Source organism: Cebus imitator, unplaced genomic scaffold, assembly GCF_001604975.1.
Source record: "Cebus imitator isolate Cc_AM_T3 unplaced genomic scaffold, Cebus_imitator-1.0 Scaffold297, whole genome shotgun sequence".
Lineage (NCBI taxonomy): Eukaryota > Metazoa > Chordata > Mammalia > Primates > Cebidae > Cebus > Cebus imitator.
Window position 1 is genome coordinate 911,240 of NW_016107612.1, and position 13,349 is coordinate 924,588.

Genomic DNA, 13,349 nt, shown 5'->3' on the forward strand with positions numbered 1-13,349 from the left:
AAAAAAGAAAGCGTATGTCTACACAAAGACTTGCACACGAATGTTCATAGCAACATGATGTAAGGCGAAAAAGTGGAAACAACCCGTGTTCACTGATGAGTGGATGAGCTGTGGTGTGTCTATCCCCCACAATACTCCTGGGCAATGAAAAGAAATGAAGTTCTCATACATGCTATGAGGCAGATGAACCTCAAAAACGTTATGCTGAAGCCAGATGTGAAAACCCGCATACTCTATGACCCATTTATAAAAAATGTCCAGGAAAGACAAATCTGTAGACACAGAAAGCAGATGTGTGGTTGCTGGGACTGGCATGGGTGAATGAACAGTGGTTATCATCTGGCACGAGCGGTCTTACTGGGGCAATGCTAATGTTCTAAAACCAGATGGTGGTGAGAGTTGCACAGTTGAGTCAATTTCCTATAAATCACTGAGTTAGGCCAGGGCTGGTGGCTCATGCCTATAATCCCAGCATGCTGGGAAGCCCAAGTGGGAGGGTTACTTGAGCCCATGAGTTCGAGATTAGCCTGGGAAACATGGCAAAACCCTGTCTCTACAAAAAAAATACAAAAATTAGCTGGGCGTGGTGGCGTGTGCTTGTGGCCGCAGCTACTTGGGAAGCTGGGGTGGGAGAGTCAATTCAGCCCAGGAGGTCGAGGCTGCAGTGAGCAATGATCACACCACTGCACTCCAGCCTGAGTGATAGATAGAGTGAGACCCTGTCTTAAATGATTAAATAAATAATAAGTAATAAAAGTCAATGAGCTGTATAGCTAACATGGGTGAATTTTATGGCATGTATATCCCCATCGAGTTGTTTTGAAAAATAGATGCCAGCCAAGTTAGTAAAAGAAAGGAAGACATTGGCCCTGCCAGTCCCTAGAAGCTTCCACATACACCTTCCCAATTACAACCCCCAACGCAGCGAGAGGGAACCACTCTCCCGCCTTATAGTACAACCTGTGCTTTTACTTAAGGGCAATGATAGAAAACTTTATTTAACAACTTTAGGCTTTATAGAAAACTGGAGGCTATAAACGTACTTATGTTTGGAGCCATACACAGGACAGACTAGTTTTGCCTTTTGGGAACTTTGTATGCGTGGATCACTGGGGTCTTTTGTAGCTAGCTTCTTTCCCTCCATATATACGCACATGAGATTCATCCAAACTGTAGCCACTGTGTGTGGCTTTGTTTTGCTCATTTTCCCCACCCCAGAGTCCATTACTCTTCACTTTTCCCATCTAACTTACCCTCCTTCCCATTCAGTAGGGGATCCAACTGCCTCCAAGTTGCACAATCCCAGGGGCGCATTTCAAGCCTCAGCTCAGACAGCAGCCCCTCGGATAACTTCCCCGCCAACACGGCCACCTCTCTTGGCTTTGACCCCATGCTTCTGCTTCTTCCCCATCCCTGGCAGCTCCTTCAGGCTCCTTTACCAGCTCCTGCTCTGTTTGCATCTTCTGAGGGAGCCCAAGTGTTCTTTCCCTGGGTTTCCTAGGTGATGTCAGTCAGTCCTGTGGCATCAAGCATCATTAGCGAGCTGAGGCCTCCAAAATTTCTATCTCCAGTAGACTGATAAGTGACACACACACACACTCTCTCTCTCACACTTACATTTCAACCTGGATGTCTCTCAGACACTTTTTTTTTTTGACACAGAGTCTTGCTCTGTCGCCCAGGCTGGAGTGCAATGGTGTGATCTTGGCTCACTGCAACCTCTGCCCCTCGGGTTCAAGCGATTCTCCTGCCTCAGCCTCCTGTGTAGCTGGGATTATAGGCATCTACCACCATGCCTGGCTGATGTTTGTATTTTTAGTAGAGACGAGGTTTCGCCATGTTGGCCAGGCTGGTCTCGAACTCCTGACATCAGGTGATCCACCTGCCTTGCCCTCCGAAAGTGCTAGGATTTATAGGCATAAGCCACTGCGCCCAGCCTCTCTTAGGCATCTTAACAAAGTAGTGCTCATGGTTTTTTCCCCAAAATTCTTCCTCCAAACTTCTAGCCCCAGGTTTCTTCTTTTTAGTACTTCTGTAAACCAGCTGGGGGTGGTTCACCCAGTAAACCAGCCACCCAGTTGCCCAGGATGAGCCCCTCGATGCCCCCTTTTCCCTCTCCTTTCCTTTCTCCTATCTGTACTCCCACCAGCATAGCCCAAGCCCCGTCACCCCTCCTGTCAGGCTGCAGGCAAAGGCAAATGTCACCTGTGTTACTTGCAGGCCTAGGCAGAGCAGAAGGGCTCCCTGCTGTTCCCTGGGGAGGAGCTCTGGTCCCTGCAGCCTGGCATATTTGTAGGGAAGGGTCAAGGAGTACCTTGAGCTTTACCATTGGGGTTTGGCCTTGCTGGCAGAAAGAACTTTCTTCCACATCACCTGCCTTGTGGAGGTTGGATTATCAGAGGTCTTGAAGCCCAGCACTGGAGGGGAAGCCAGGGGTTATCCAGTCACCAATTGGCTTGTCCCTCCGAAGCCTCCAGACCAGTTTCCTGCTTCCACACTTTCCCATTACACAAAGACACAGAGATAATGCCCAGCCCCTGTTCAAAACCATCTCTAAAACTGCACTCCTTCCAGTGGCCTAGTGGCCTCACATCTGTCCCCTGCCCTCGTCAGCCTCATCCCCACCATCCTCCTCTGCTCCCACTAAGCTCCGGGACCCCCCGGGCTGCATTCTGCTCCTCAAGGCTCATTCCAGCCTTGGAACCTTTCTCCTTGCAATGTCCTTGGCCTGGAGCACTGTTCACCCAGCTCTTTTCACAGCTGAGTGTTTCTTGCTTTTCATGTCTCAGCTCCAATATACATCTACCTCGTCATAGCGACCTGCCTACCTACCCCCATTGCCCTCCATAACACATGCCTCTGCCCTGTTTGTTTCTTTTACGGCACTTAGCATCATTTGCAATATCTCTTTATTTGTCAGGAATCTCCCGCATTGAAATATAAGCTCCATGAAGACAGGGCCTATGTCTGTCTTGCTCTGTGTGCCAGGGCTGGCACACTGCCAGGCACAGAGGAAGACATCTAGGCTGGGTGCAGTGGCTCACATCTGTAATCCTAACACTGTGGGAGGTTGAGGCAGGGGGATTGTTTGCATCCAGGAGATTGAGACCAGCCTGGGCAACATAGCGAGACCCCTGTCTCTAAAAAAATAAAATAAAAATTAGCCATTATCCTGGCATGGCAGCACACATGCGTAGTCTGTTACTCAGGAGGCTGAGGTGGTGAGGTGGGAGGATCACTTAAGGCTGAGAGGTTGAGGCTGCAATGAGCCATAATTGCACCACTGCACTTAGCCTGAGTGACAGAGAGACACTGTGCTCCCCAACCCCCCAAAAAAAGGAAAAGAAAGGAAAGGAAAGGAAAAACTCTAAAGAAATGGTGCAGATAATTAAGTCAAGTCCTGCCCCTTTGCCAAATATCCCTCAGTGGCACCACACTGAGCGCCCCTTCCTTGGGCTTTGTCTCTTGTACCCTCTCCTAGATTTCTGTTTGCCTTCTAGTGTCCAACTTCAGTTCACAGGGCAGGTCAGATGCCCAGTCATCTGCTAGGCCTTGATCCAGCCTCCAGGCCCAACCCTGGGACACACACAGCTTTTCTGGCAGAGCCCAAAGCACGGCTGCTGAGACCCTGCCCAGAGAAGACTCTAAGCCAGAGAGAACCTGCCTGAGTCCTGGCCTCGGGGCTGGAGAGTTGGGGTACGCCTCTTGCCACCACTGGGTGGGAATTGACAAGCCCCTGCCACCCTGAGGAGTCTCTGGGCATCGCATGGGAACTCCAGGCTGTCATTCACCCAGCAACCACTCTGTGTCTTGGCCAAGGTGTGTGGGAAGCCAGGCTCCTGGTAACCCAGGCAGGTCCCCTGGCAATTCATGGTGCTTCAGACCTGGGCCATGCAGGGGCCCTTCCCTAGAGCCCACATCCTTTCTGGACACCGGGAGGTGGTGGGGCTGCTGGTTCCCTGGACATCAACAGCCTCTTTTCTCCCCCGCCCCCATTCAGCACCTGCTAATCCTTTGCACACGGCCCAGCTACTGCCAATTAATCTTCCTTGTCTGAGGGGCCAGCTAGGAGTGGCAGAGAGAAGGCAATTCCTGGCTGGCGTCTGGCGTCTGAGCAGGTAACTCAGGAGGAGATAGAGGCTCAGTGGGACCCCTGAGGGGATCCCCCTGTCCTCCCTTGAGCAAGGCATTTAGGCAGGACCAAACTGGCATGGCAGGAAAGCTGTGGCTTCCCTCTCTCCTCTGGAGCTCAGACTTTAGCGTGCGTCAGAATTTTCAGGAAAGCTTGTGGAATGCAAATTCCTAGGTCCCTCAGGAGGGCTTGGGGGAACTGGGAATCTGTATTTTCACCAGCTCTCCAGAAGATTCTGAAAATGCTGGTGGGGCAACACCATAGCTCCCTGAGCTGCCACTCATGGGTCCCCCTTCCCACCGGAGCCTCCCTCATCAAAGTGCGGTCAGCAGGGACACGCCTCATTTAGGAGGAAAAAGAAACGTGGGGGATGGGGAGACTTTGTTAGTCGTTTCCAGAAGGTTTAGAAATGCAAGCCAGAATTGCTGCCCGCTGGGAAGGGTCTGCAGGCCTGGCCCGCAGAAGAGGCTGACACTCGGTAAATGCCACGACCTCCTGGGAATAGATGTGGGGCACCTGGAATCGGGCAGACCCGAGTGTAAACTCAGCTCAGCCACTGCTGGTTGTGCTGCTTCGGGCGATTCTGTTGACCTTTCTGTACTCCATCATGAACGTTCTTATTTTACCGAGTGCAAGGGTGGGGTGTGGTGGTGAGGTGGGTAGAATGCACTTAGCTCAGCCCTGCCTCTCAGGGCTACCTGGGGTTGGCTGGGGTCAGTGAAATCTGCCATCCCAACATGTGAGCTCCAGCAGCCCCCACCTGGGAAGACACTGTGTCTACACCCCCACTTTCAGGAAAATGGAAGACCAGAGGGTTCATGTCAGGCCCAAGTGCACTTTTTGGGAGGCTGAGCCGGGGAATCTGACACTCAGAGCTCCTTTCCCACCACGGCTTCTCATGGGAGAGGCTGCGCTGCTGATGCCAGAGCAGGAACAGAGGTCAGGGCTGTGAGTAGAAGGCAGGCAGCACAGCCACAGGCTCTGGGGAGCTGGGCTCGGGGGCAAGGATCCTGGGCCTGGTCTGCCTTCTTCAGCTAGGGCCAGGCTCCTTGGAAGAGAGGGGAATACAGACACTTTGCCAACACCCGGGTTGCTCATGGCTGGGAGATGGGTGGGGCACACTCACGTGGGGCAAGGGCACGTCCAGGGGTAGGAGTTAGCACACTGACCTGCATGCTGCCCACTGGCCAGGCCATCCTGCAGGGGTTCAGTCATAAGGGCTGGGGCTCCCCATTCCCCAAAGAGAAATCAACCGGAAACAACCTGTATAAGGTAGGACTGAAATAACACAGTAAACCACGAAAAAAGGTTTACCTGGCGTTGTATTTTTTTTTTTTTAAGTATAGCACTAGAAGCCTTTTATTTTATTTTTGAGACAGTCTCGCTCTGTGATTTAGGCTGGAGGGCAATGGCTCGACCTTGTCTGACTGCAATCTACACATTTCGGGCTCCAGTGATTCTTGTGCCTCAGCCTCCCAAGTAACTGGCACTACAGGTGCGTGCTGCCATGCTGGGCTGATTTTTAAATTTTTGGTAGAGACAGGATTTCATCATGTTGCCCAGGGTGGTCTTGAACTCCTGAGCTCAAGCGATCTGCCTGACTTGGCCTCCTAAAGGGCTGGGATTACAGGTGTGAGCCACCGTGACTGGTCTTATTATTGTTATTATTATTATTATTTTTTTTTTTTAGAAGGAGTCTTACTCTGTTGCCCAGGTTGGAGTGCAGTGGTATGATCTCGGCTCATTGCAACCTCTGCCTCCTGGGTTCAAGTGATTCTCCTGCCTCAGCCTGCAGAGTAGCTGGGATTACAAGTGCATGCCACCACACCCAGCTAATTTTTTAAATGTTTTGTAGAAATGGGGTTTCACCATGTGGTTGACCAGGCTAGTCTCGAACTCCTGACCTCAGGTGACCCTCCTGCCTTGGCCTTCCAAAGTGCTGGGTGTACAGGTGTGAGTGACCATGCCAGGCCCATTTTTTTTCTCCTTTTCTGAGACAGGATCTTGCTTTATCATCCAGGCAGAGGTGCGGTGGCATGATCACTGGAGCCTCGACTCCTTGACCTAGCCTCCTGAGTAGCTGGGACTACAGGTGCACACCACCACACTAGGCTTTTTTTGTTTTATTTTTAAATAGAGACAGGGGCCTGCTATGTTGGCCAAGGAGGTCTTGAACTCGTGAGCTCAAGTGACCCTCCCATCTTGGCCTCCCAAAGTGCTAGGATAACAGGCATGAGCCACTGCACCCAGCCTATTTTATCTTAAAAATTAAAAAATTATGAACATAGGTTAATTTTATCTTAAATTTTCCACTCCTATATTACTCATAATGAATATTTTTACTTATAATGAGATTATGCAGTACATGGTATTACACAATTAGTGTTTTTATTTGATATCATGTAATAGTCATAGCCAACATTTATTTATTTATTTATTTTTGAGACAGAGTCTCGCTGTGACACCCAGGCTGGAGTGCAGTGGCCTGATCTCGGCTCATTGCAACCTCTGCCTCCCGGATTTAAGCAGTTCTCTGCCTCAGCCTCCCGAGTAGCTAGTATTATAGGTGTGTGCCACCATGCCTGGCTAATTTTTGTGTTTTTAGTAGAAACGGCATTTCACCATCTTGGCCAGGCTGGTCTTGAACTCCTGACCTTGTGATCCACCCTCCTCAGCCTCCCAAAGTGCTGGGATTACAGGCATGAGCCACTTTGCCCGGCCCCATAGCCAACATTTATTAAGCCCTTGGCATATGCCAGTCACTGTTCTGAGTATGTTACACTTATTATTATTGAGACAGAATCTCACTCTGTCACCTGGGCTGGAGCGCAGTGGCACGGTCTTGACTCACTGCAACTTCCGCCTCCTGGATTCGAGCAATTCTCATGTCTCAGCCTCCAGAGTCGCTGGGATTACAGGAACTCGCCACTATGCCCAGCTAATTTTTGTATTTTTAGTAGAAATGGGGTTTCCCCATGTTGGCCAGGCTGGTCTGGAACTCCTGACCACAAGTGATCCACCTGCTTCAGCCTCCCAAAGTGCTGGGATTACAGGTGTGAGCCACCGCTCATGGCCTGAGTATGTTACACTTACCAATTCATTTTATCCTCACAATTAACCCATGAGGTAGGTACTATTAATATCCCTATTTTGCAGACAAGCAAACTGAGGCACAGAGACATTAACTGAACTGCTCTTGACTTCAGAGCATGCACATCTTGTTAGCCCAGAGTGCCTCTTTCTTTTTCATGCCCCACAGTATTCCATTATTGAATATATTGTAACTTTTTAAATACATGTCCCTCTTAGAGATAAACATTTAGGCTCACATAGGTACTTTCCAACAGCCAGTCTCCTCTTGGTGAATATTTGGGTGTTTTTCATCTTTTGCTGTAACACTGTTGCAACCAGCTTCTTTGTAGGCTTATATTTATGGCCTTGAGTAGTTCTATAAGGTAAATACCTAGATATAATTGCAGAAATATATATACACACACACACATACATCTGCGTGTATATATGTAATATACATGTGTATTTGTATATAAAATATATATGTGTGTGTACATATTATATATTTTTTGAGACTGGGTCTCACTCTGTCATGCTGGCTGGAGTACAGTTTGCAGTTACATCATGACTTACTGCTGCCTCAACCTCCTAAGCTCAAGTGATCCTCCCACCTCAGCCTCCTGAGTCGCTGGGACTACAGGAGTGAAACACTACACCTGGTTAATTTTTAAAATGTTCTGTAGAGATGGGGGGGTCTTGCTGTCTTGTCCAGGCTGGTCTCAAACTCCTGGGTTCGAGCAATTGGCTCATCTCAGCCTCCCAAATTGCTGGGATTACAGGTATGAGCTACCGCACCAAGCCGAATTTTTGTTTGTTTTTGAGACAGAGTCTTGCTCTTGTCACCCAGGCTGCAGTGCAATGGCATGATCTCAGCTCACTGCAACCTCTGCCTCCTGGGTTCAAGTGATCCTCCTGCTTCAGTCTCCTGAGTAGCTGGGATCACAGGAGCCCCCCACCACATCTGGCTAATTTTTGTATTTTTAGAAGAGACATGGTTTTGCCATGTTGGCCATGCTGATCTTGAACTCCTGACCACGTGATCCACCCGCCTCGGCTTCCCAAAGTGCTAGGATTTTAGGTGTGAGCCACCATGCCCAGCCAGCTGAAATATTTTTAAAGTTGATGAAGGAAAAGGAAATGTGCAGCTCACAAGAGTGGCTCATAAGCGGCGGGAGCAACTGTGAGTGCTCCGGGGAGGACCAAAGACTCTGTCTTTCACAGGCATCAGGATGTTGGGCTGGGTCCAGAGGGTGCTGCCTCAGCCCCCAGAGACCCCTCGAAAGACCAAGATGCAGGAGGAAGAGAAAGTGGAACCAGAGCCAGAGCTGGAGGCGGAGGTGGAACCAGAGCCGAACCCCGAGGAGGCCGAGACAGAGTCTGAGTCCATGGTGAGAGGTGGAGGGGGAGGAGGGGCAGGCCTGCCTCACTGCTCAGGGTCTTCCCAGTTTGGGCCACTTGCTCTCCAGGGACCTTTTACAGCAGAAAACGTGGGCGCCAGAAGGAAAAGTGAGGGGCACAGGGTCCCACACTTGTTCAAATTAGAAAACTCAGGTTTAGACAGTGGATTGGGCTTGCTGAAGGCTAACATTTTCTGTAAAAGGCTAAATAGTAAATGTTTTAGGCTTTGCAGGTGATGCTATCTCTGTTAATTACTCAACTCTGCCATTATAGTGTGAAAACAGCTATAGGTAATGCATGAGTGAATAAGCATAGCTGGGTTCCAGTAAAATTTTATTTATGAAAACAAGCAACAGCCTGGATTTGGCCCTCAGGCCATATTTTGCCAGCCTTTAGCATTCATAACAGAGGTACTCACAGGAGCCAGTGCATGAACTGATGATTGCTAGTCCATCATAATTAAGCAGTTTGCACCAGAATGTGAATCTACTGTGTAGCTAAGTACACTGATTAGTTTAGTTGCTATATGTTTTGTACCAAGACTTTCTCAATGAAGGAAGCAGTGCATTGATAAATATTCTGGTATAAACTGCTTAATCATCACGGACTGTTACCAGTTTGCAGACTGGCACTGGTCCACACACCACACTTTCTCCAGAAACTTTCTCCAGAAACTTTCTCCAGAACTTTTCCTTTGGGCAAATCACAACTTACCAGTTCTGCAACCCATCCGTTCAGCAGCTGGATGACACCTAATTCAGCAGCTCAATTCGATGATTTGATTTAGCTTCTAATTGATGCCAGGGCCTGTGCTCAGTGCTGAAAGCATAAAGATGAATAGGCATTGCCCCGAGGGGGTCAGCAGACAAGAACCCAGCCAGCTCATTCTGCCGAGAGACACAGGTGGGGAGGAGGGAACGTGGTGAGCCCCAACACTGGCCTCACCTGCACCCTTCTTGCGGAGCCAGATAAGCATGTCAGACCAAACCATGGGAGCTCAAAAGAGAGAGAGTCATCTTAACTTTGGAGATTGGAGGCTGGTGGGGGAGAGCTTCTTAGACTCAGAGTGTGGATCAGAATTTTAACCCAGAGAGATGGAGAGGCTGGCCATTCCTGGCAGAGGCGAGGCCATTACTAGAGAAGTGCAGAGTGTGTTTAGGAAACAGCGTGTGTGGAGGTATAAGATGTCATATGCATGTGTATGTGTTGCATGCATATACATGTAGAACCACGTGTGTGTGTAGCATGCCCTTGGTATGTTGGTGTGTGTACATGTGTATTTGCAAATTGGGTGTGCATGGCAATGTATGTGAACATGCATATGTATGTGGATGCATGTGTATGTGTTTGCACATATGTTTATGTATGTGTGTATATGTATTAGTATGTCTGCGATTCCATGTGCTCCTGTGACATGCTAGTTGTATATGTGTATATATGTATATACATATTTCTGAGTATGTGAGTGTACTCATGTATTTCTATGTGTATGCACATTTGAGCATCTGTTAATGTGTCATGAGTATGTGTATGTACACATATGTGCATGTATCCACAGATGCAGAAATCTGTGTGCAAATATGCACGTGTGTGACTGAGCATGTGTGTATACACATATTTCTGCACCTGTATACATATGCAATATATCTACGCATATGCGCATGTTGTGTCTGTACACGGGCGGGTACAGGCATGTGTGTGTCTGCCGGCATGCATGCATATATATGCATGTTTGCATATGACTGCATGCACATATAGTGTGTTGGGGCATGTATGCATATGCATGTTCAAACATATATGTACATATGTTTATGTGTGTGTGCATGCACTTATTTTTGTGTTTGTGCATGTGTGTGTATATGCATGCTGGCATTTGTGTGCCACCGCATGTATGCAGATGTATGTGTATATATGCTCATATTGTCTGTTTATATATGCATGTGCATGAGAGTGAGTATGCACACATTTGTGTGTCTGTGTATGCACATGTATGTTTGTTTGTACATACACATCTGTGCACATGGTAGCAAGAGGTGTGACTGCAGAGGCAGGTGAAAGGCAGATGGCAGAGGCCAAACTCCACCTGGCTACTAGGGAGGAATGGAAAATTTGGGCCAGAAGGAGAAGGTAAGGCCACCAGATTTACAGGGATGATCCTGAGAAGAGAGTCATTCAGTCTTTTGTGGGGCAGGAATCCCTTGAGGGAGGATCAGGGGCTGCGCCTGTCCAAACCAGGCTGATCTCACCTAGGGCTTACCTTGTGCTGTTCGAACCCTCTAGCCCCCAGAAGAGTCATTCAAGGAGGAGGAAGTGGCTGTGGCGCACCCAAACCCTCAGGGTGAGTGCAGAAGCCTGGCTGGCAGGGCAGGGTGGGGGGCACATTCTCCCCTGGGAGCCTCGCAAAGCCCACAAGGCTGGCTTACCCATTTCACAGATGAGGAAACTGAGGCTCAGAGAAGCTAAGGGTGGGCTCTTGGAGACTTCAGCTGAGCTGAGCTGGAGCCTGGCTTTCTGACCTCAGGGGGCTCCCTCCTCTCCCCTGACTTGATCTCCCCAAGCAAAGTAGAAATGGGTCTCTCTAAGGCCTCAGGTCTGAAGGATGAGGGATTCTTTTCCAGAGACCAAGGAGGCTGCCCTTACTTCTACCATATCCCTCCAGGCCCAGGGCGCTGATTTTTCAGAGATGAACAGGTACGCTACTGCACCACCCTCCCCTCTCTTCAGGGCTAGCCCATCCCCCTAACTCCACTCCCAGCTAGGGAGCCCTGGGGATTGGGGTGGGGATGGGCACTGAACTCAGCTCTGCCGTTATTTTGGGCAAAGCCCTGGGACATCCTGAGAATTCGCTGAAGCGAGCTTCAGGTGGAGGGTGGGTTCTCCTGGGCCACATGAGCAATGTGATCAAGAGAAACTGGGTCAGAGCTGCATAATGAGCTTCCCTGTCCAGGGGGCCAGATGTTTCTCAGTGCTCTGGTGTGCCACAGGTCCAACGGGGTCAGAGCTTCTGCTTTTCCCAGAGAAGCCAGAAATCCAGGCTTTTGCATGGAATCTCCCAGTTGACTCATACTTTTCAGACCCATGGTGCTTGGAACCTGAGCATGGCTGGGGCTGGGCTGGCCTCAGGCAGGGAGGCCGTGACCTTCACATTCAGGCTGCTCAGCCTCTGCCACAGCATACACCGCAGCAAACCTTGGCCCTTCTGGAGCACGATGTGTGCTCAGAGCAGGACAGTGGGGGAGGCAGGAGGAGAGGGAAGTCAGCTGCTCTGCCCTAAGCATCCCATGGGGGTGGGCTCTGAATGGCACCTGGTCTGCCTGGCCTCATGAAGAAGCATCAGCGTCTCTCATTTTTCAGAGGTCATGGAGCTTCTGGGGGAGGTGATGTGTCTGAAGTCTCAGTGGGGAGACGGTGGTTTAGGATTCAAGCCAAATTCTTTAGGACACTGGACTGCCCTTGGGCCAGTGGGGAGCTAGAGCTAGGGGAAGTTGAGTGTGGGTTGGTGTCTCTATTCATCCCAGTCCCAGCCGCAGAGTGCTGAGCTGGCTCATGAAGGGCGTGGAGAAGGTGGTCCCGCAGCCTGTCCACAGCGCCAGGGAGGACCCGGCTCAGGTACTAATGGGGCTGGAGGCTGAAGGGGCTGGGTCAGGGAGGGGCTGTGGGGAGGATGCTGCACCTTGGGCTCCCTGCCAATGTCTGTCTGTCTGTCCTTGGCAGATCGTGGGTCATGGCAGCACTGGGGACACAGGTAAGACCAAGGGACAGGATGGCTTTTCAGCAGCGGGGCTGAGGGGCTGCGGGGCTACGGGGCTACGGGGCTGCTGGGATGGGCCCCACCCCTGGGGAGCCTCTGCCCAGGCCGGAGCATCTCATCTGACTGACCCTGCGTTTGAACCTGCAGTTGAGTTGGGCTCTCGGTGCCCACTCCAGGCGGCCCAGGTGGCTGGGGCAGGTCTCCTGCTGCTGACTGCCTTTCTTTATTTTTTGACACTGCAGGGTGCACATATGAACCCAATAAGGCCCTTGAGGCCCAGGACACTAGGTGAGTCCCTGTCCCTGAGTGTCACTGTTGTCTGTGTGTGTGGTGGGAGGAACAGAGCCTTGGGTTCAGGAGCAGGATCTGTTATCACCTCAGGGGGTGACCTTGGATGTGCCCCCTGTCTCCTCTGGGTCTGTTTCCTGCCATAGGATGGGGACAGTGGACCGTGTGCTGCTCATGGTTTGTGGTGGGAGGTCCCTGGGTGCTCCCATGGGTGAGTGGGAGGTCCCTGGGTGGGGCCACCCTCCGAGAATAGGGAGGGGCTGGGATGAGCTCCTCACAGATGGGCTTCATGTAGGTAGGCTCTGTGTGGAAACTGGAAGCAGGGCTTGGACCACTGTGGAGGACATCAGGGTGCCCAGGCTGGCCTCAGCATCCAACTCCTCAGAGCTGACTTGGGGAGGGGTGGCTGCCCCATCAGTAAGGGTTGCAGGCTGGTGGGGGTACTACGGCAAAGAGGGGAGGTAGGGAGCCCTGAGAAGTGGCCCTGCTCAGTTTTAGCTGCTTCTGCCTTGCAGTCTGCAGGGCTTGTGTGGCCATATTCTCCAGGTTTTCTAGAGAAGCTAGAAATCTAGCTTTTTACGTAAAACCCTCAATTTTTAGTCAAGAAGTTTTCAGCACGCTGTAGACCCCCCAAAGTAAGCCTGAAGTTTCCAGTTTGTAATTTCTTTTTCCTTCTTTCTTTTTTTTTAACTTTTTTTTTTTTTTTTT

The 13,349-nt window shown here is 50.4% G+C and overlaps 1 protein-coding gene across 3 annotated transcripts in view; it reads left to right on the forward strand.

Annotated features, from left to right (window-relative positions):
- The first annotated feature begins 4,013 nt into the window (after positions 1-4,013).
- Positions 4,014-13,349, forward strand: part of CNGB1 (cyclic nucleotide gated channel subunit beta 1) — a 93,678-nt gene continuing 84,342 nt past the window's right edge. For 2 of the 3 annotated variants that reach the window (XM_037729281.1, XM_017502633.2), the window contains exons 1-7: positions 4,014-4,118; positions 8,426-8,592; positions 10,883-10,940; positions 11,221-11,293; positions 12,121-12,211; positions 12,317-12,347; positions 12,596-12,641. In XM_037729281.1, coding sequence (XP_037585209.1) covers positions 8,434-8,592; positions 10,883-10,940; positions 11,221-11,293; positions 12,121-12,211; positions 12,317-12,347; positions 12,596-12,641 — 458 coding nt within the window. In that variant the 5' untranslated portion in view covers positions 4,014-4,118; positions 8,426-8,433. The other variant, XM_037729282.1, reaches the window with a different exon arrangement.